The following is a 22,938-nucleotide window of genomic DNA, read 5'->3' as shown; positions in this document are numbered from 1 at the left end:
CTGTAATAGCAGGTATGGCGGCTTTTTAAATGTTATTTAAGGGCAACATATACTTTAAGGGTAACAAATACTCAGTTTATTCAGAATGAAAAAGAGATCCTCAGAGTTTCTTCTTTTGACAAGGAAATCTGATCCATGATTCTAAAACCCCACTACAAGCAAAGTGACAATGAGGTAGAGAAATTCTATAAAGGATAACACAATTGATATATTCTTTGCCATTGTCAAATTTATTCATTACAAAACAAATTTATGCATTACAAAACTCAAATTATATCTATATATTAAATAAGTTAGTAAAGATATAGAAAAGTATAAATATACATTACCTTGGTGAAGGAAAACAACATATAATAAAATGAAGGAATGCAATTTTAAACAAATGAAGTAACTGAACAGTACAAAACCATCTGAGGGAAACAATGTCTATTTTGCTTCTGAATGGAATGTAACTAACATCAAAGTGTGATTACAAGCAGTAACATCGCTGAAGGTTTTAAAAAGACACTCTAAATAGACAGAACCAAATCCTGCAATTTTTACCAAGGGAAAACTCTGCGCAAAGTCAATGAGAGTTTTACATGAGTAAAGTCTGCAGCGTTTTTCTCGCAGCAATGAAAAGTTATTTTAATATCTTGTAAGCTGATGAGATAGTCATGAATTGACTACATCATATTCTTTAAGGACATATACAAAGGTCCAGAACAGAATATAGTTTCTATCCGTTCTGCACACCCTGTTCTAGGTGCTGATCAGAGAAGGTAGACTGCCATCTTGAGAGAAGCAAAGGGCTACTATATCCTCATAGTTTAACAGATTCTTTTAAAACTTTATGAAATTAGAAGCAATGACCAATAATAATGAGAATGCATCTATTTTAAATGAAGGATTAATAGCTAACATATCACATGCCTAATCACATAGGACATCTGTGCACAAAGCTCCCATTGGCAGTGAGTTCTTTCTGCTCTAACATTTAGCCATGACTACCCACACTGCATATACAGTAGAAGTAGCAAAACCACTCTTTGTATTTACACTTCTCAAAAAAGTCATATACATTAAAGATAAAAATGACCTATTAGCCTGTCTTGTCCTTTCCTTTTCTAAAGGACAACGATCCAATACATTTTCTAGTTCTTTCTTCATTCTGGTTTCTAAATGTGCCAAGTAACAGAGCTGCAGTGATTCCCATGGAAGTGTATTACGCACACTCATATATCTGTCTCAATGTCAGCAAGTCTAACCTAATATTTTGTAATGAATTACTGGGGAATACATCAATGAAAGTGGAAGGGATGCAGAATACATTGCTTTCCACTAAAATGAGTAGTTATCTTTTTATCATGTGAAATGGACAACTTTCTATTGTTGTGTGTTGTCTCCATATGACGCTTTCCACATTATGCTAACTTGTTCAATCCGTTCAGCTTCCTTCCAACCATTCCTGGTAAACTATTAAAAGTGCATATGTAATACTATTTAATCCACTGTAAAAGAAAATCTTTACTACAACGTATCACAGTCCCAAACTAGTACCAAAATCAAACCAGTTTCAGTTCTCGTCCGTGCATGTTAAATGCCTATTAGACCCATAAAAGATTATTTTTCACATCTGATAAATCTTTTTGCTTAAATGAAAGCTGCAAGTCTGTCTCCTTGTGGTGGTATTTCATTCTCTGTGTAACAATTGTATACTAAGACACAAACATCCCTGTCAAATAAGCAATGCAATGAACTAAGATGATTTTTTCATCATCAGTATACTTAAGATCACTATAATAGCTACCAGGGAATTTGAAGTAAAAGTGATCATTTAGTTTACCTCAAAGCATGAATTCAGCAGACCATGACTGAAATTAAAATAAATTCCTTCCACTTTCTAAAAGCATTTAGGAAAAAGCATGCAAGACTTTTTCCTTGTCAACTGACAATATATAATTCAGAATTCTCTATTAGTCAGTTACAGATGCTAATTCCAGATGACTGCTGCAATATTGTGTTAAATGTACATAAACTTCAGTAATGTTTAACATCTCATTATTAGTCAGATTTCAGGTGGCAATATAATGTTTTTATTTAATCACAGCTTTCGCTAACTTGAATCAATTTAAAACACAGTCCATGTTACTATACATACATTAGCTGAATAACTATATTACTCCTATTCTGAGACATGCCACTCTTTACAGCATCATCCTAAGTGGCTACATTGGTTCTAGTCTACTGATTAGAACCTTCTTCTCCAGATCATTAAATTATTTCCATTGACTAGGGAGACACCCTCTGGCGGGCTATTCAACTACCAAATCCTCTGGTACTCAAGCACTACACTTCCTTCATTCACTCCCCCTTTCCTTTAGATTGAACATGAGCACACTCCATGTTCATGCTTAAGATTTAACTAGATGAACCTCACTCCCCAAGCAAAAGATCTGAATCAGACCAATTAAAAATATCATTTTGGACTTGCATTGCACTTTCCTAAGTTTGTTTCTATAAACGGATGAATTAAGCCTCTGAACATTCCTGTAAAGTCAGGAAGGATTTTACAGATTGTGAAACCGAGGCACAAGGAGGTTAACTGCCACATTTTTTTTAAGTGACCTCTAATTTTGGGTGTTCAACTTTAAACACCAAGGGCCTGATTTTCAGAGGGGATGAACTGAAGTTCCTGACTTCAACTGTTGACCTGGATAGTCAGCACTTCTGAAAATTAGGTAATAGGCGTCTAAAGCTGGGCACACAAGAATGGAGCACCGAAAATTAAAGGTCAGGTTTGAAAGAGCAAGCCTTAGACATCTGCCCAATGTAACACTCCAAATCAAGGGTGAAGGCAGCAACACAACCCAGGGCTGGTCTACACTACGGGGCAAAATCAATTTTAGATACGCAATTTCAGCTACGTGAATAACATAGCTGAAGTCGAATATCTAAAATCGATTTACTCACCCGTCCTCACCGCGCGGGATCGATGTCTGCGGCTCGCCATGTCGATTCCGGAACTCCGTTGGGGTTAGTGGAGTTCCGGAATCGATATAAGTGCGCTCAGGGATCGATATATCCTGTCTAGATTAGACGCGATATATTGATCCCCGAGCAATCGATTTTAACGCTCCGATACGGCGCGTAGTCTAGACGTGGCCTCAGGTTTCTTGCCTCCCACTCCAATGCTCCCTATCCTATTGTATTAATTACTAAGCCACTATAATGTTCATAGCTACCATTTGCTTTACTGTAGGTTCTTTCAAAAAGTACATCATGGTGCTTTTCTAAGAGGAAATAAACTCCTTACCAAAAAAAATTTAAAAAAAAAAAAATTTTTTTTTGAGGTTTCTCTCATATTTGACAGCATTTTTCTGGATTACACAATGGATGCTTTCACACTAACACTTAAAGATCTGACGTTCAGCTACTCAGAAATGCAAGTCCAATTAACACTTTTTAGTGTGCTCTCGCATAAACACTTTACCACAAAAGCCATAATTAATTTTTGAGAGTTCTTATACTGTAAATTCAAGCTTTGTGTAATTTTAGAAATACTTATTCTTCACTGAGAGATGAACTCTCAGGTGGTGAGAAAAACTAAGCTTGAGTTTAATTTGAAACTTCAGCTGTCTTAGTCACCATGCCACCTCAAAACTTTTGTAGTGTTTGATTTACTTCTTTCTCTCAGATTTTTCTGGGCAGCATGAAGCTGGAGATAAGCAGAGTAAAAACTAACAGGGAAAATCTATCAGTCAAAACCTCAGCAAATCTGCCCTCTGCCCAATATTCCTACCTTCCTAGCAATGTTATAAAATTTCAACATAATTATGCTTCTATTTCTAATTCGCTAGGGAAAAGGTTATTGTCTATATTTACATCACAAAAGTTTAAGACTTACCAGACCATTAGCTCATCCACCGTCAATGCAGACTATAGCCCCCCAAAAGACCAAATGTCCCATAGAGAATATGGCTCCGTGTCCCAGTTTTTTAAAAGAACAGGAGTACCTGCGGCACCTCAGAGACTAATAAATTTATTTGAGCATAGGCTTTCGTTGGCTACAGCCCACTTCATCAGATTCATGGAATGGAACATACAATATATACATACACAGAACATGAAAAAGTGGAAGCCCACGAAAGCTTCTGCTCAAATTAATTTATTAGTCTCTAAGGTGCCACAAGTACTCCTGTTCTTTTTGCGGATACAGACTGCCACGACTGCCACTCTGAAACCAGTTTTTTAAAAGGTTCAATACGGTGTTTAACATTCATGTGTGTAAGTTCCACATAGGGCATGCACAGCAGCATTTTACTACTTAGTGGCACAGTGTAATATGCAGTAATGGCTCATGAACTCAGGGCCCAATGCAACAAAAATACTTTGAGCTTCCATGAAAGCCAATATGCGAGGCTTCTGCAAACTTGAGTGAAAATCTGATCTACAATTTGGATAGCAAAAAATGCACTACATGTGTACAATATAGTGTGAAAGACAATTATTTATCTCTTAGATTCATTAGTTAATGCTTTTTATGGCACTTAGGTATTATTATTATAGTCTACTTTCTTTTTTAATGTGAGAGTGAGAAAGATGATGAAGTTTAAATCTTCAAAAATTACATGAAGGGCCCAAATTTCCACCAGATCCAAACTAGCATTTAAATTAGAGCTTGGCCTGCACACTTGCTTGTTCATACAAAGCCCACATTTGCATATGGAAATCAGAGTGCTGGCTTATTTATTCAAACCTTTATTGCCCCCATTTCCTACTCTAAGCATGTTAAGTAAAATTCTTCATCAATATTGCAATAAACACAACTTACACATAAAGCTCACCAAGACCTTCCCAACCCCACCAGATTCCCTTTGACAGTCAATTAAAGATTTTTTACGAATGCCATTGCAACCGCTTCTACATGACACCTTTCAGCACTTGTCCTTTGGTCCTCCAAGAAAAATGTCTGGACCAAGCACTGCAATTTGCAGTGCATCTTAAAGGTCGGTCGGTCGGTCGGACACAAACATATACGCGCACACACACGTATGCCAGGCTCAAAATCAAGGCTTGGAACAAGAACCAAAGTGCTGAATCCTTTACTAAGAAAGCCTGCAACCAACACGCTCCAGCTTATACTGAGGGCTGCTAGCTCAAGTGCTGGAAATGACCACATCCGCTATAGCAGGGCTTGGCAACCTTTCAGAAGTGGTGTGCTGAGTCTTCAGTTATTCACTCTAATTTAAGGTTTCGTGTGACAATAATACATTTTAACGTCTTTGGATGGTCTCTTTCGATAAGTCTATATTATATAACTAAACTACTGTTGTATGTAAAATAAATAAGTTTTTTAAAATGTTTAAGAAGCTTTATTTAAAATTAAATTAAAATGCAGAGCCCCCCTAGACCAGTGACCAAGACCCGGGCAGTGTGAGTACCACTGAAAATCAGCTCGCATGCCGCCTTTGGTGCACGTGCCATAAGTTGCCTACCCTCCTGTGCTATAGGATCACAAGGAGAGAGGCAGCCTCGCAGGCAGACAGAAACAACTATTTAGGGTGTCAGATCAAAACCAACACTATGAATTTGACCTGAAAATCGACTGGCAGCCAGTGCGGATTCTGGAGTATGGATTATGTGCTCCAAGAGGGAAACTCTGCTTAATAATAATCAGCGGGCTCAATTCTACACCAGCTGCAGCTTCCAAAAGGCTTCTGCATATAGGCCCATGCAGAGCACACTGCATAATCCACCTTTGCTGAAAATATGCCATGCGCACACAAACAGGTGCATTCTGAGCTCAAAATTGGAGGTGTCACTACTGAAAATTCAACCCGAAGGGCAACATTTGATTTAAAGCAAGCACCACCAGGAAGCTGGTGATTCTACTGTATCATCAATTCACCAAGGTGTATCTAAGTATTGCAGGGTCTTGATACAGTACGTGTGGTGTTACTCGTTGCATATGAAGCCATAAAGTGGCCTCAAGTTTTAACCTTTGCTCTGCATTTTCTTGTGCATGTTCAAGCCTATAGCATCATTTTCAAATCATGTACACCACCACCTTCTAAACAGGATCAATTAGGGGCTGATGAAAGTGAGGAACCAGCAGTACTGGTTAACTCAACAATGCACTGCAACCATGGACTGCAAATTATTCCAGTCCTGGACCTCTCTTGAGACACCCTGTTGACAATCAGCTGTTTTACGATCTGTACAAATATCTGCTAGAGGCTAGTAAGATCCACAACAATCACAACTTGTAACCTAAGGCACATGGGATCACAGGTACGTAGAAGTTTGACCCAGTGTATTAAAATCGGTTGACTATAACATAATTTAATCAAAAGAAGAAGATTTCTATCATCAATTCTACCAAACAGAAGACACTTAAAAAACAGGCATAGAACTTATGTTTATTAATCCACTTAACAGAAAGTCATGCAAAAGCAATAATTTATTGCAGTACCAAATTATCCAAAAGTGAAGCATCATGTATTGGAATGTACTCATTATTCCATCGTTTGTACATGCAAGCTGCTCTTTTGTCTTCCATGAGATGATGGCAATGTAATTTTCAACAAGAATATTAACATAGTAAAAACATTATTTATTTGTTGTTTGTATCACTGTTTTCTCTAAGTCTGATCTTGGTTTAAAAAACCTTGAAAGATAAACCGCCATAAAAATACATGTGATGGAGGTTAGCAAGGGGGAATCTGTTAATTTGCTGAAAACAACATCATGTAGAAGCAAATTTTTTGTATGTTAAATTCCAGCTCCCCAAGAGAGGAGAGCTATGACTAGGTATATTCAGCGAACTGGTTCCAGTTTACTATCGCTTTTACCAGATATGAAAGCAAAATGAATAGATACTGTTTTCCTGCTTCAAAAAAGTCTCCTTCAATAATAGTACATATTATTAATAACCTTAAATGACCACTGCATAATTCAATAAAGCTCCTGATTGCATCCGGAAGCACAGTGCTCTTCAGAAGGCATTCTTGTATTGGTAAATTCAAGATTTTACTTGCTACCACATCAAGTTAAGGGGGAAATGATGCCAATAAGAGTTCTTGATCTGGGGGTATGTCACCTTAAAAGATTTTCATACCATACAAATGAAGGTGAGCTCATTAATCACGAATGTCAAAATAGAAAAATGGTCTAATATAGGATGAGTATGAGCCTGGAATGTGTACCTTATTTTTCCACCTGCATCCTTCTCATATGTCTAATGGTGCTGGACAGCACATAAATAACGACAAAGAATATTTCTGACACAAAAAAAATATAGAGTCTACATTCTGTGCCTATCTTACACTTGTAAAGCTATTACTCAGTCTGCCAGTTTAGCAAATAGTAGGTAAAGCATCAGTTCTCCAAAGCAGTTACTCTAGATGTGCATGTGTGCAACAGAAATCAGGATCTGGCCCACCATGACATGAGAAGGATTCAAAAGTTTTCTTAAACCTGCAATCATCTATAGAGAAGAATGGTAATATTTTTCTCCTCTGAAACCCCTTTTATTTGAAGATGTCACAGATAACTGAACAGTAACAGACTTTTTTTTTTGGCAAGGGAACAGAAACATTCTAAATTGCCCCTACTATCCTCAACATTGTTTTCTATTTAGGAAGCTATAAGAAGAAAAAAACCTAACCTTAGGCCCCTAGGAAAATACAGTACATTTGAGGTTAGCGTGTCTAACCCTAACCAAAGGTTAATGAAGACATCTCTTTATCTTCACAGCCATTTATTGCTAAAGTACATATTTCCATTCTCCTCTATGAAGAGGTAAGATTTCAAGACTCATATCCACTCTTAATTTACTTTAAAGATGTAAGAAGGTTTAATGGCTAAACTGTTAGCCTTTTCAAGACCAGTCAGAGAAGTGCAATTACAACGAAAGGGTGACATCCTAATCATTTTTAGTAGGACAGCAACAGCCATTTAAGACAGAATTTTGTAAAAGTATTACTTACTTGCTGACTTCCTTATACTGCGCTATTTCCTCAATATAAAGGAGGTCGTGCAACCGTGACTGATAGTTGGTCTTGGTCAATGATTTGTCCAGGACAGACTGTGTAAACAGCTGGTCAGCAGATAGAGGAATTTGGTATCTGATAAGAAGGCTCTTCTCCAATTCAGTAGTTTCATTAGGCTCAAAATCTACAATAGTCTTAGAAGTAGAATCCCAACGCTTAGCTGTAGTTAGTAACTGTTGCCGTGCATGCATCAGGTATTCAAGATCTGCATGTGGAGATACAAACAGGGACAAGGCTTCAGTTCAAATTCTCCAAGATAATTTTCCACACTTTAATCACATGTAAATGACATATATAAGTGGGAAACGTTAGTTTTTCCCCACCACAGCTTATTCATGTAAAACAGAATAATCGTGAATTTATAAGTTAAACTTAATTTTTAACTAACAGAATATGGTTTGGTTCCTCAAGGAGATCACAGGATTACTGAAGTCACTCAGCTATCTTAAAATAATGAAACTGCAGATAACATTCTCCTTTGTCTAGGACACTTTTCATAATTTTACGGTTGAAGAACTACTCCAACTTCAGATGTTGATTGACAACAGACACAAGAACCAACTCACACACAAGAATAAGAAAATATCAAAATATAACAACTCTACAGATAGAAACAGAGAGAGCATACAAATTAAACAAGTGATGGAAGGATTCTATTATAATAACTAAGAGCAGTCAGAAGCATCCATAGTATCTGCACGTTCTTTTCAAAGGTTAGATATAATACCAAACACCTTTCCCCTCCAAAAACAGAGAAAATATACATGAACCTCACAAGGTAAATCATAGCAACTAACCTGTGGGGGAACCAGTAGAGTAGGTGATAGGGAATCTCATAACTTGCAGTACATGAAAGGCCTTTAGCATATTAAAAACTAAGTCCTAGGTTATTATAACATTAGGGTTAAGCAATTGAAAAGATTCACATCATACAAATGCAATTAATTCTCCAAGCATCACCTGAAAGTGTGACCCACATTGATAAATGGAAGGAAATTAATATTTCAGTCTATCCTTAGTTAGCGCTGATATGTCTCTATATTGTAGCCCAAAAATCATAAATGTGAAGTCAAGAATTTTCCATAGACCCCTGCAACAGCCATTAACATGGCAAAAAATCAACACATGGCAACTGCTATCTGGAGGACTGAGTAGGGGTTTCCTGTAACAGAACTATACTTAAGCTAAAAGTTGCAAATGGTTTACAATTCATGGTGACGCAACAGCTAAGTTTTAATGTATCGTCTTTGAATCAGGCTTAAAATGTGTGCCCAGAAATCACAGCAGTGCCTGTGAAAGACTTAGAGACCCTCTAACCTCAAATAAAGTATTTCATTTGATCTTTATCATTCTGTATCCTAAAGAGATGAAAAATGTGACATCTGAATGATAATATGAGGCCAGTTTAGCAACAGGAATCTCAGATTAACATCACTCTTCGGCCATAGGAAACAGGTCTGTCTCACTTAGTAAACTACTCTAAAATTTTTGAAATAATAGAGATTAGAAAGAAGATATAAATACTTCTCTTCTTCCTCTAAACTGAACAATGTTAGGTCCTAATGATGTGCAACAGGAGAAAAAGGCCCATTTTTGGTGATTTCAGAATTAGGAATTATCCACCACGACACTTTCCCGTATTGATCATATATTAAGAGTGTAACAGTTCAGTCAGACTGCCAGGACACTGTCCTTGTTTGCTAGGAAATTGGCCATTTGACATTGCATGCTGCAGACACTTCCTGTAACTGTTGGTCTGCCATAACTATTTTCTGAGTGTTAACATGGACTATGCATACAGGGTTGCTTTCTTAAGAATCTTGTGCATTTCCAATTCTAAGAACATTTTCACTGCATGGAAAACTAATCTTCTCTTGATTACTTGTAACTTCTTCCACGAAAGAGAGAGCTCCCCAAGAAAAGTGACAGACGCTGCTCAACTTAAATGTCTCTTCTTAATACTTTTTAAAAAGGAGGATGCTTGTCTTTCATGATGTCATAGCTCCAATATCCTTAAAAGTTATTATTGACCTTCCCAAGTCACTGCCTAGATCTATCTGCCATATAAGTATTTGTTCCGGTAGTGTAGACACTCAGCAACAAAAGGTGAAGGCCTCTTTTAGGGTTGTTTGCTCAATGTTACTTCTTCCGTCAGACCTCTACATACTATAACCCAACACTCCACTGCTTAAGGAAATATAAATGCAATACACCCACATGGAACAAGATATATGCCTAACCACTATTTCATTACTTGCTTTCAGTTGCAATCCTTACCCCTCCCATATGTTGTCTACATAGATTGTTAGCTCTTAAGGGAAAGACTTTGTACTTATGTTTGGTTGTAAAGAAAATGAGCACACTTTTGGGCATTAGATAAATATTAATAATAATCTGACAGATGGGAGATTTCTTTTGCTATCTCTCTGCATACAGAGATGTGGCATCTCAAAAAGAGGTGCTGTAGTGAACTCGGCAGGCATTACACTATGCAGCTTCATCTTTCCATTTTGCACCAGAGTGCCATTTATATTGCCCCTGACCTTGATCTATTTTTAGTAGTCAGCACTGAGAAATCCTGGCAGTTTAAGCTGACAAGGACACTGACTCATCTGAAGATTAATACTTTTGCCTTTGCAAATTCATTATAGCTTGGCTCTCTTGATCTTAAACAGCTCTACAGTGCAAGGACGCCGGGGTCTCTGCAAGTTTACTGACTTTGGAAACCTGTCAGCTCTGGTTAGCTGCCCTCTTACATGGAGATCACATAATAGTTCCCAAAAAGACCACAGCCTTGCTCTTAAACACAGTATCTCATGCATTCTGAAACATACCCTATGTGGAATTCTAGTGTATTGTGGACACAACAACTTCCTGCTTTGGGCTAAAAGTATTCAGGTTATCTGGAAAGAACAGTTCATAAACTATGGCATTTGCTATTTACATTTTCTCTTTGCTGATCTGGTAAATGTACATCTGTTCTATGTAAACAAAGGATAGGAATAGCAAAAAGCAAGAACTCTACCCAACGCACATACTGTGTGCATTAGTGTTTAGTAATGACATCTATCATTATTACTGCTAATAAAAAGGTCTTAAAAGTCTTGTATCACTAAAAAACAAGGAAATATTAATTTCCTGGATCACTGAAAGACATAGGAATAGATCTGGAGATGCTAGAAACAAGAAAAAGTCTCTGCAATACATCTCTGAAGGGTAACAAGAAATTAATAATAATAGCCCACAGAATTATGACCTCTGCCAAAAAGTAAATCAATGTTCCTTCAAATCTTTGTGAGCTGAACTCTTCCTGGGATTCCCTGATGACTGCAATAGACAGACTAGAGAAGCAATCTTCCTGAAGAGAAAAAATTGACAAGGATTCTGGTAATCTGCCAGACAGTCATACTCTATTTCAGTCAGAATCAGTCAACCTATTTCTGCCCCTCCTAAGCAGTTTTGACAATTTTGGTCTGGATCTCATCAATTTCCTAAGATTTACAATTAACAGGTGTACAACTGGTTGTATTTTCCTACCGCCTTTAGGAGGAGATTATGCTAAATGGTTCTGACTCCTGATCTCCTGTTCAGATAAATGGATTTGCACACCATATCCAAACCAAGAATCAGTGCTCAGTTCTTAGCTTCTCAATATTTTAAGTCTTCTGGACAAATCAAGTTCTCAGTCATTGCCAAGCAAAATATTTCTAATGATCTTCAGACTATATCGAACTGTTTCTGAGCCGGGGGGGGCGGGGGGTCACATAAAAAAAATTGAAATTCTTCATAGAGCATGTTTTGAAGCTGAACCTAATCAGCATCTGGAGAATGTCCGTGCAAAAAAAAGCATTAACAGGACCACAAACATTTCAGAACAGCCTAAGCAAAACACAAACACTAACTAGAAACTGTGACAAATGACTCAAAACTGTGAAGAAAGAAAGGCTTTCGTGTGCTAATCTGGAAATTCTTTTGCAAAAGGGAAGTTAGTCAGAAAAGAAGCAGCAACAAATTGGTTTTAGTTATTCAAAAACAATGAGAAATGATACTAGCAAAGCAGAACTGAATATCAGCCATTATTCACGTCTGTCTGACTCTAGCATTCAGTTGCTTTAAAATGTCCCAAGCAAAAGAGCTGTAACCACCTCTCTTGGGAAACTCTGCCAAAATCTATTAAATCTGTTTTTCTCAGACACAACCTCAATTTTCCTTCCCTTAGTTTCATCTCATTAATCCTGGTTATTCTCATTGCAACACAGTAAAAATGCTTCTTAGGCCCGTTAGTCTTCCCATCTCTCCAATCTTCGTAGAGACACAAATGACTCCCAGGCCTCACCCTACCTTCTTTGCTTGTTGCCAAGCAACACACATTCAGCTCTTTTAATCTTTTCCCATAAACCAATCACTCCTGCTCCCTGATCATCTTTCCCATTCTTCTTTGAATGCCTACCAATTTTTAGACATCTTTCTGATAATGAGGTGCCTAGAACCGAAAATCCTGATTTCCTGTAACTGACAGGAACAGACCAATGCAGTAAACAGAACAATATGACCATGGCAACATTTAGTTCAAATTTAACTTGAACACATAAAAATAATCATGTTTTCTGCCCAGTACAAGCAGAGACAATATTGCTTTCCTACAATTTCTAGCATTTCTATATCAGCACTTAGGACCAGACGGTCCCCTGTAAATTGGCAAGGCAACATTAACTCCAATGACACTATAGCAGTTTACACCTGCTGAAGATCTAGCCCAAAAATCTACATTTATAGACATGTAAGACATTATATATTATATCATGGAGGACATTCATAATCTGCTAACTTAAATGTTCTGCACAGAGATGAGAAAAGGAAAAAAGATAGTATGACAAATTATCATTTATAGTATTTATAGTAAACTGATGATCATACTGACTGATGAGCACCGCAGGATGTGTTTCTGATTCTCAAAATTACCACAAAAAGAAACATTCTTTTGGACATTTCCATTGAGTCTGTTCAGTAGAAAAAGAAAAACAGCTGAACATTACCTTCTGTTGAAGCAGCATCAATCATTACTCGTTGCATGAGTACTGGTTCCAACCCAAAATCGAACACTACGGTTTGGCGAAATGTTCCAAAGATTTCCGTGTTAAAGGCTATACTGACTTTATAAATGTAATGATCTATTCCATTTTGGGCCATCTTTCCTCCTATCCATTCCTGACAGTTTTCAGGGACTTCTTGTGATACCTGGGTAGTGCTGTCTCCAGCAGATATTGCAACGATATTGAAATGAGGACGATGGGCATCATAAAGCAATGCCACTCGATACAGCATTCTTGCAGGCTACAGAGAAACGCAAAGTGACAATAAAGTGCTGAAAACTATTTTATGAAGTGTTTCTTTTGAGGCCAGATTAGGGGAAGCTAAAAAAAGCCTCAACTTCATTCAGCAGGCACAGCTGAGTCTCTGCACTCTCCAGAACATAGTGTCCCCATAACTCCCAGCATCCACACTAGCAATCACTACCCCTGTGGGGGGAAACAGAGTGGAGGTTAGGCCATGCCCCACTACTTCACTTTAAAAGAACCATTTTGGAGTTGAAACACTAAATTTCAAAAGTCTGTGGTTTTCCTGCAGCAAAGAAATAAGATCCAAGTGCTGCAGCATGCTAGCTTTAATATTTATCCATTTTCAAAAGAGGGGGAATCCTACCTTACAAGTGAGAGCAAATGTCCACGTTTGATGAGACTTTTTGGTGGTGACAGTAACCGATAGTTCAGGATTATGCTCTACTCTCACTCCTTCTACACATTCACTAAGCTAGATTTAAAGAGAAAGAAACCTTACATTAAACTTCTACAGACACTGTCAATAAAGAAGACATTCAGGCCAAGTTAATATCTTAAAACAGAAAGCATAAAATGATTGTTTCCTAAGCTGAGGGTTGGTTTCAGCAAAAGGTTAGTGCACGATTCTAATATCAGCACAGGACAAGAACTAATTCAGATACACGCTAATCAGAGAGGCAAACAACAATTAAGACCATAACTCAAGAACATCACATTATGTACGCAAAAAAACCCAAAACAACCAACAACCAGGGAGAACAAACACTACCTGATTTTCATAAGCATGGATCTCAAAAATCAGTTTAGGTCAGTTAGGTCTAAGATTTCAATTGGAAATAAGAGTCTTATACAATAAGGCACCGAGACTGCATTTCCAACAGACCCAATATTCTCAGTGACTTCAGTGAGAGTTCTAGAGTACCATGAGAGCAGAATCAGGCTTTCTGCTCATTAAACCATTTGGCAAATTGCCCACTTTTCCCAGATTTTATCAACAATAGATAGAGTGAAAAGAAACTCCTTCGTGTCAGAAGAGCTGGTTGAATGCTACAAAACTAGTGCCACAAACATTCTTTGGAATTGCAAAGAGCTGTTGGGTTTGATCAGATCCATAACCTTTACTCTTTATTATTCACAAACGTTTGTATGACCAAATGAATTTTGGGGAATGGCTTTTCTTCATGCAAACTCCTGCAACTGCAAGCATAGAAGGGGAGTCACGCACAAAAAGGAGTATTTGCCATTGAAAATTAATGCTTCAGTTTAAAAAGCACCACCATCCGATCAGGGAGCAGTAACACCACCACATGACAACTTGCAATCAATCCACAAGCTGTAGTTCACAAACTCCTTACTGAATTCCTGAGGAGAACAACTGCATTTGTAGAAGCTACTCTCAGTCTATGAAAGCTTTGTAAGTAGGAAAAGTTTCTTGGTAATGAATAATTTGACCAGTTCTAGTGGTAAGGGCTAAAAATAGGCTCATCTGATAGTTTTAAATATAAACACCGAGAAGGAGTTTGTTTTCCTTACCACTTTCTCAGGAGATAACGAATTCATCCATTTCTCAATCAAGGTTTCCATATAACTACCCGAACACTGTTTGTTTTCCTTCTGTTGTTTTAATCTTATCAACCGAGAAGCGTATCGTTTTTGCCATTCTGTTAGCTCTTCCTGGGAATGTGCTGAAGTACACTGTGCACCATACCTGCAGATCCCTTGCTCTAAAAATCTACATAAAACATGAAAGACAATTATGCCTCAAACTTTTCAAAGTTCCAATTTAAAAACAAACAAACAATAATTGAGATTTCAATTCAAAGAGTTTTCTTCTGGCTTTTGATTCTCTCACATAAAACATAATATTGCAGGATCAGTCACTAGAAACTGGTTTAGCTACATATACATGTACATACAGGATTGTTCAGCAGCAGCCTCTCTTGCAGTAATGCCCATAATGGTGTATGCAGAATTTTTCCAATTTAACCATAAAAGGCCATAAATCACTTTACTAAGAACCTTTCACATTCAAATAAATATGTGCTGAACACCTAACAATGTCAATGACAAACTTTTCCCTAGAGGTCATGTTATTACTTATCAGATAAGTGCTCTTTCAGCCGAAGTTTTCTGAAGCAACAGTGACATCATGTGGTTCTTTTAGTTAACTTCAGTACATATTGTGTAAACGTTTTATAGATAGATTTAGAAAATTTCCCAAAGGACATACTGAACACCAACCTCTTTGAAACAAGAGAGTCAGACCAAGTATGTGCATAATACTTTATTATATTTGTGGGGTTTTTTTAAATAATGTAAAATAATGGTCCCACGTGATATCATTTTGCTTATGCTTTAAAATTAAGAAATCCCTTTAGTGTCATCTTATCGCCCACACGCAATTTAAGAATTGCAGTTTTCTCAGAAAATGCTATGCTGCTGTTATTCTACACTTTGCATTCAAATAGCTATATTTGGAAAATATTTTTGTAGCTAGAACTTTAAACGTGTCAGCTGCTGCAGTTCTACTATTCTTTAAAGCTGTAAATACTTAAAAAATTAGACTAGATGGAGGGAGAACTGGAGGATAGAATTTAATTTTTAAGGTTTAACACTATTATGAAATCATCTGGTATACAGCATAAACAGCAGACAATCCTCACTTCTACATGAGGAATCTAAAATTGATTAATTATAACAGCACATGTACCAAACAGCTGATGACAGCCAAGGATCCAAGCCATGATCTTGTAAATGTAGAAAATGTGTAACTATAACATTATGTTCATACATAAATTTACACTACAGAACAAATTTAGACATCTTCCCACATTGATGTGTTACTGAAAAAGAGGATGGATCAACTAGGTCAAACCACAGTAAGTTACAAGTTAGATACTCAAATCACTGATAGATACAGCATATGATGATTAATGTTATGACCGTTTCGTAGTAAATATATTATGTAACAATGCAAATTAGATGGTAAATCTTGAGCTATGTAATTAAAAAAATCACAGAAAAAACTTGAAGAAAAGTGTCTGATATACAAGCCACATTTACTTACAGTTTATTACTTGAATTAGCATACTCTTTTCCTTTAAGAAAAGTTTAGAAAGTTTAAAATGATGCCACTGTGTTGTGAAGGTTCAAAATGTAAATTTTGTATAAAAGAAAGTAAACATTTTAAATATCATGTTAACAGAAGTGTTCTCATATTATTTACTTAAAATATTTTCACTGAAAACAATGCTTTGTTTGGATTTAAACACTCCCCTGCAATGTCTCTAACATCATTGTACCAGTGCTGAAATTCTAGAGTGAAACTGACTAGGATAAAAAAGTGAAACTGACTAGTCTATTTTCACAGACTAAACTAAATGAAGGGCAAACACAAAACAAATTTGTAAAAATGTGAGTAAAAGAAATTGTTTAAATTTAAAACAATCTGTACTATTACTAGCAATACATGTAAGAGACTGTGTTTTGAATCTATAGTTTTATCAACATCCTTTAGGAAGAAATTTCAAACTAATTCCTGACCTAATTAAAAAAATACACCATAATATACGCTGCTGGATATTTGGAATTTTTACTATTATTTAGAAAATGTTTTCCCTTTGTATTAGAAGTGTTCTCATTTTCGAGAAAATATTTCTAGAAACAAGTATTTGGGTTCTTCCTCATCAGCACTTAACAGGAAGACAAAGCACTTTAAATCATTCACCATTAACTAGTTTTGCACGTTCTTTCATTTTTCAGTACTTCTAGCAACAATTACATTTATTTTACACATTCAGTTCCTTATTGAGTACGTCTTGCAATTCCTTCCTTTCATTATCTAGTAGATGTCACATCTCTATTGCCATGTGCCAGCCTCAAGACAACTGTGGTTTCAAAAATGAATATTCAGTGTTCTTACTGTCTCTTTATAAATAAATCTAACTCCCACAGCCAGAATTATAATAATCACATGGATTCACTAAGTTAATAGCTCCTGTAATACAGAAGTAATCAGCAGACATTAGATTATATCTTTAATGGAACAAAATTCAGAATTGGGATTAAAAATCTGGCTCAAAATGCCACTCTTTATAAAGGTACAATATTGAGAGTTAAAAACAGAGGGCTTGATTTTTCTAAAATGCTGCTGCTTCTTTCATATGGCAAAAAAAACCAAATCAGCAAGATTCAAATAACCAAGCCCAGGAGCAAGATGACAAACTTCACACAGTGCTCCTGTTATGTGAATGTCATCAAAAGGCTACCAAACATCAAGCTGCCAATCTCCTGGCATGATTCCCAGCATGAAATTATAAAATGCTGAGTACCAACACCACCTGCTGACACCTGGGAATTGCAGGTGCTCAGCACCTCTGAAAAATCAGGTCCAAAAAACCTAGATTTTCACAGGCTCAATCATACCAGCTGAAAAGCAGGTCAGATTGCTACACATCCTGGGAAATTAACTTCTGTCTATGTGACACATGCAAGACAGAATCAAGTCACAGTGCAGGACTTCCCAGGTTACTATATCTTTTGGCGCTTTTACTAATGACAAAAACTACATACTCCATACACAGGCAGCATGGTCTAATGGACTGAGACAGACAGACTAGGAGCTAAGAATGCCAATCTTAGCACAGGTTGTGTGATCTTGAGCAAGGCATTTAGTGTGTGTGTGTATGCGTTCACGTTTCTCCCTCTGCAAAATGGGACTAATCATACTTAAGGGTTGGTGTTATTGACTTCACTTTACAGACAGAGAAACTGATGTGCTGAGAAGTGAAGTGACTTAACCAGAGTCACACTGTGAATGCGTTCCCTGATCTAACAGGTAGGTTATATTCCTTGACCTCATAGTTTCTCCACTCATGAATTAAACAGTTATTGACAAACAAAAGAAATGAAATTATCCCTTAAACAGAGGTGCTTCTCATCACTGATAAAACGATATCACTTTACCTCTTACACAACGTGTACTCCTCACTACTTGTGACACCCCTGGGTGGGGGGCGGAATTGCCAACCATCCTGAGATCCTGTAGAGTAATGGAGGATTCTGGTTATTTTTCCAGTTGCCAGTATTAGAATTATTGGTAGTAACTGCACAGGGTTATATGTTTCTGAACACTATCTCACAGCATATAAACACACAAGCGGGTCTTCTGTTTTCCCACAGCAATATAATGAGCAATTAATTTCAATACCTGAGAAATTTATGTGGGACGAAAGTTGGAGTCATATAAAGCAAGTTACAGAAATTAATCTGTAGTATTCCCATAACAAATTGACCAATAAATGTGGCCTGGCGTCTCCAAACAAAACTGGAGAGGGCGCATGCTTCTCTCATTTCACTGACTCAAGCTAACTATTTCCCTTTATTGCTACAGCCTTCCCTCCAACTAAACATCAGGGACAAATGATAGGGCTGTGCCTATACAAGACAATGGTGTTTCTTCAGACAGCTATGGTGGTTCTATCCTCAATGCTTCACCATGCAACTCAAAGTATCTTTTAAGTATGTTCTACTTACCATCTTCCAAATCCTCCCCATGGTATCCTGAGGGTATTTTGCTAGCTGCTGCCTGCAATTACAAAGAAAAAAGATATGTTGGTTCACATATCAAGATTTTGACTGTAAGTTCTATTTTACTACTGTATTCATAAGAGATTATATTTTATCGGTCAATATAAAAAAAATCCTCAACTAGTTCAAACAACATTCTGGTCACAAACCTGAGTATCATGTTAACATGGCAGCAATCACAGTAACTGAACGGGGGAAATCTAATGTGAACATTAAATCTACTGCACCACAACGTACTTCTCTGATGAAGGAAAAAAACTGAATTGTACTATATAAAAACTTTGGCCCCAGTTCACCACGACATCAACTGTGGCCAATAGGAGCCAGTCAGAGCTCAATGATCCTCATCAATCCAGCCCCTGTGGACGTAAGAACAGTAGGGAGCCTATTCTAACGTCTGCCACTGGCATAAGGCCCATAATGGCTCTTATGCCAGGGGAGCATGGTATGGTAGAGCTCTACTACTCCGTGTCCCTTCCTGGTCACAACCACCCCTCATACACCTGATATCTCTTTTTTCTATCTTTTACTGGAGTAGGAGAGGCAGCTGGTGCAGAAAGTTGCAGAGGCACACCTGTGCCAGCAGAGAGCTCTCTCTGGCTATTTTAAGATCAGTCTGAATCACTCACATGGCACAAAGTGGTCTTAGTGGAACGGAGTGTGTGTCTTTTTTAAAAAAGCTATTGTTTAAAAAAGAGGGACTATTATTTTTGTGAGTGAATCATACTGCTGTTAGAGACATAAGAATTTAACATATGACATTGGCAAATGAAGTAGTCGGCTGGTCATTGAGCAGATTGTTCCAAAGCTGAAAGTAGATGCAACAGAAAGAGTCGAAGTGCAATCATTTTAATTTGCATCTGGAATAAGAGCACAGTCTTACAATGTATTGACACCTCTATTCGTTTTATATTTAGAGGAAATGACAAGCAATGATTTAAAGAATATGAACAAAGCCCAAAGTCCATACAGGAAAACAGTAATTCGATCAATAAATATAATGTTTAGACTAACCCCTCCCTCCTACAGATGTTAATGGAGCATTTAGAATTTGCTAGGCACTTTAAGTCTTACGTCATGTTTAGGACATGGCTAAGAACTCTAATGGATAATTTCTCCTGGAAAGAGGAATGACTTTCTGAGGCATAAGAAATAAATAGAGTGTATGCGGATGCTCTCATTTTTCTCTGCTCAATACTGCAAGCCACGGTCAACCACTTTTCAGCATTTTTCTTATTCTTTCATCAAAAACAAAAATCCAAGACTGGCGCAAGGCTGCTTTAAAGATGGTAAAGACTGGTAGGGCAGTGGAGGCTATGGTGCCCAATATACCTTGTTCACAGAGCACAGAACAAAACACCCTGCAGCCAACTGATCAGTTTTCACCTTCTTCCCAAGAACAGGCTTACTCTTACCTCTGTTTCAGCAAGAAGCATTTTTAGTCTTGTCAAATCTTTAGTTACCATCCCGTTCTAGGGAAAGAGAAAAACGTTAGTGCATTCGGTACGGAAATCCTCTGCTATGATAAACACAGGCAGCAAGGAACATTTTTTTCTACCCAATATTTTGGGAAAGGGGATGCGCAAGAGGGGAAGACAAATGAGCTGTTGAGTTTTATTACATAACGGTAAATGACATCTGTGTACACTGAGCAAACATTATTATGCAACAAGGAAACCTGCCATTGATAAAAGCTAATCTCATGCGACAGGTGTGAAGCAAAATGAGATACAAGTGCAGGACAACTTGGTAAATAAACTCTAGGAAATCTGGCTGCCACCCACATGAAGTATTAATAGCCTCAACATTCACAAGACAGTATCATTCAGAACAAATACCCTAGAGGCACTGTGGCCCACCAGAAAGGGATTCAAGAGACCTAGATTCTATTCACAGCCTGGCTACTGGCCCGGTGGGTGGCCTTGGGCAAGGCATTTCACTTCGCTGTGCCTCAGCTTCCCCATCTGTAAAATGGGGATGATACTGACCTCCTTTGTAAAGGGCTTTGAGATCTATTGATGACAAGTTCTACATAAAAGCTAGGTATTATTGTTATTAGAATATTTACTCCAACTCAGAAGGAGTCAATATCAGAAATTCACACTGCTGTATCCATGATCTAGTCACTTCTTCTCAAGAAGCTATTTTGCAAACTGATTACTTTTACAGTCTAACTCTTTCCATTCTGGAGTCTGTTCCCTTTAACGCTTCTGTACCAGCTTTCCCTACAATGTAAGGGTTAGCCTTCTAACTGAAAAATAACTTCACATTCAAGGGAATCCCAAGTAAAATGCTTTAAAATGAACTTATGTGAAGTAAAGTAATCTCATACACGTTGAGGGCACGATCTTGAACTCAGGAGTTCTGATTCAGGTCTGTTGTTTCATTTAACTGACCACTTGCTGCATTTATTAAGTGCCACTGAGTTTGTTAGGTAGCAGACTGTTATAATCCTCCTTTACATCCCACCTGTACTACAGAGCAGCAAAAAGAAACTCAAATATCTTTACTGCCAGTCTGCACATGTGATAATTCTCATACACAAAGCTTTTATTTGAAATGCTATTCCATTTCTTTCCAAAAACAGAGTTCACAAATCCAACTTGTAGGGCTCATATATAGAGCATAAAGAATTTAAGTTACTGAGAATCATTCCCTTATACTACTGTGGGGGAAGCTGGATGCATTCCAGCTTCTGCAAGTAAAAACACTCCAAACTTTATTCATTGAATTACTCCACACAGACTCTGGGAGAAGTCAGTAAACCATTTGCTGGTTTTAATATTCCTACTGAAAACAATCACAAATTATGATCTTTGATCTGTCATGAGATCTTAAGTTTCAGTTTGGGCGTAGGGGCTTCACTTAGAAAGACCAAGCTGTGTGTCAACCCACTGTAGAATAACAGCCTGAAATGCATTGCCTAGGTAATGGAGTATTTGGCTATTTACATTATTTTTTCAGAAGGCAAACTCCTACTAAAAGACATGAAAATGTATGTCAATCCTTTCCATTCTTTTTGTTTATCTTCATAACCATATCAGATAAGCCTCAGATAAATAAAAGTAAATTATTACTCAGAGAGTGCATTATTTTAAAGAGAGAGAATATATCTCAGCAAATGTGTTTGCCATCAGAAGTGTATTACACCAACATAATATATTCCTCTGCCGTTACAATATTTATATCCAAATTTAGATTTCTTCAAAACTAACCAATCATCCACATGCAGTAGGATACACAGGATGCATATTTGTTCCTTGCACAGCACCCAATCTTAGATGCTATAAGGGGGTATAACAGGAAGAGGCATGTTTACAGTCAGTGTCGCACTGCATGTCAACCAATCCCAAGACTTGTTAAAGATGCCAGGATTCATCAATGGAAGCCCTCCAATCAAGGGACAGCAGCCCCAAAGGTTGACCGGTGCTACAGCGATCAGCCGCAATAGGGAAAACAAGAGCTCCTCCCCGGATGAAAGTGAAAGGAGATTTATACCACCACCACCACCATTTCTACCAAACATTTTAATCTTCTAGTAGGCTTTAGATTTTATACTCTTCAGACCAAAGACCCAACAATTACTTGGCACAGCTCACATATTGTATAGCAACAAGTGGGCTTATGGTATTTTATATATATTAGTATTAATGCTGCATGTTTAAGCTCTTAATCATTCAACAATTATAGGGACATTCTTAAAATGATAAACTTGTTAAAATTACAAACTTGCTTTTCTCAGAACGCTTTTTTGCTTTTTCTTCCCAAGGCCTGAGTTCAGGGTTCTGGGTTACTCCTCAAGGAGCTTTTGAAGTCATTAACACATCTGAGAGCAGAGCAGAGCCTTCCTTACACTACCTTTGATGTTACTGTTACCATCAGCTCATACAGGTGAAAGCTGCAGCACAGACACTGAAACTGTGTGAAACTGAAACTGTGAGAAACTGAACACAGATAGTAAATCCTGTGAAGGCTGA

The 22,938-nt window shown here is 37.4% G+C and overlaps 1 protein-coding gene across 4 annotated transcripts in view; it reads right to left on the bottom strand.

Annotated features, from left to right (window-relative positions):
• The window catches only part of HELZ (helicase with zinc finger), a 134,082-nt gene that overhangs the window by 86,695 nt on the left and 24,449 nt on the right, over positions 1–22,938 (bottom strand). For all 4 annotated transcript variants that reach the window (XM_075071875.1, XM_075071876.1, XM_075071877.1 and 1 more), the window contains 7 exons: positions 20,377–20,433; positions 18,908–18,959; positions 18,338–18,413; positions 14,906–15,104; positions 13,737–13,844; positions 13,070–13,367; positions 7,971–8,238 (listed from right to left, as the gene is read on the bottom strand). In XM_075071875.1, coding sequence (XP_074927976.1) covers positions 7,971–8,238; positions 13,070–13,367; positions 13,737–13,844; positions 14,906–15,104; positions 18,338–18,413; positions 18,908–18,959; positions 20,377–20,433 — 1,058 coding nt within the window. The remainder of the gene's footprint in view (positions 1–7,970; positions 8,239–13,069; positions 13,368–13,736; positions 13,845–14,905; positions 15,105–18,337; positions 18,414–18,907; positions 18,960–20,376; positions 20,434–22,938) is intronic.

Source organism: Chelonoidis abingdonii, chromosome 13, assembly GCF_003597395.2.
Source record: "Chelonoidis abingdonii isolate Lonesome George chromosome 13, CheloAbing_2.0, whole genome shotgun sequence".
Lineage (NCBI taxonomy): Eukaryota > Metazoa > Chordata > Testudines > Testudinidae > Chelonoidis > Chelonoidis abingdonii.
Note: the sequence above shows the minus strand (reverse complement) of the source record. Positions and strands in the feature narration are given on the sequence as shown.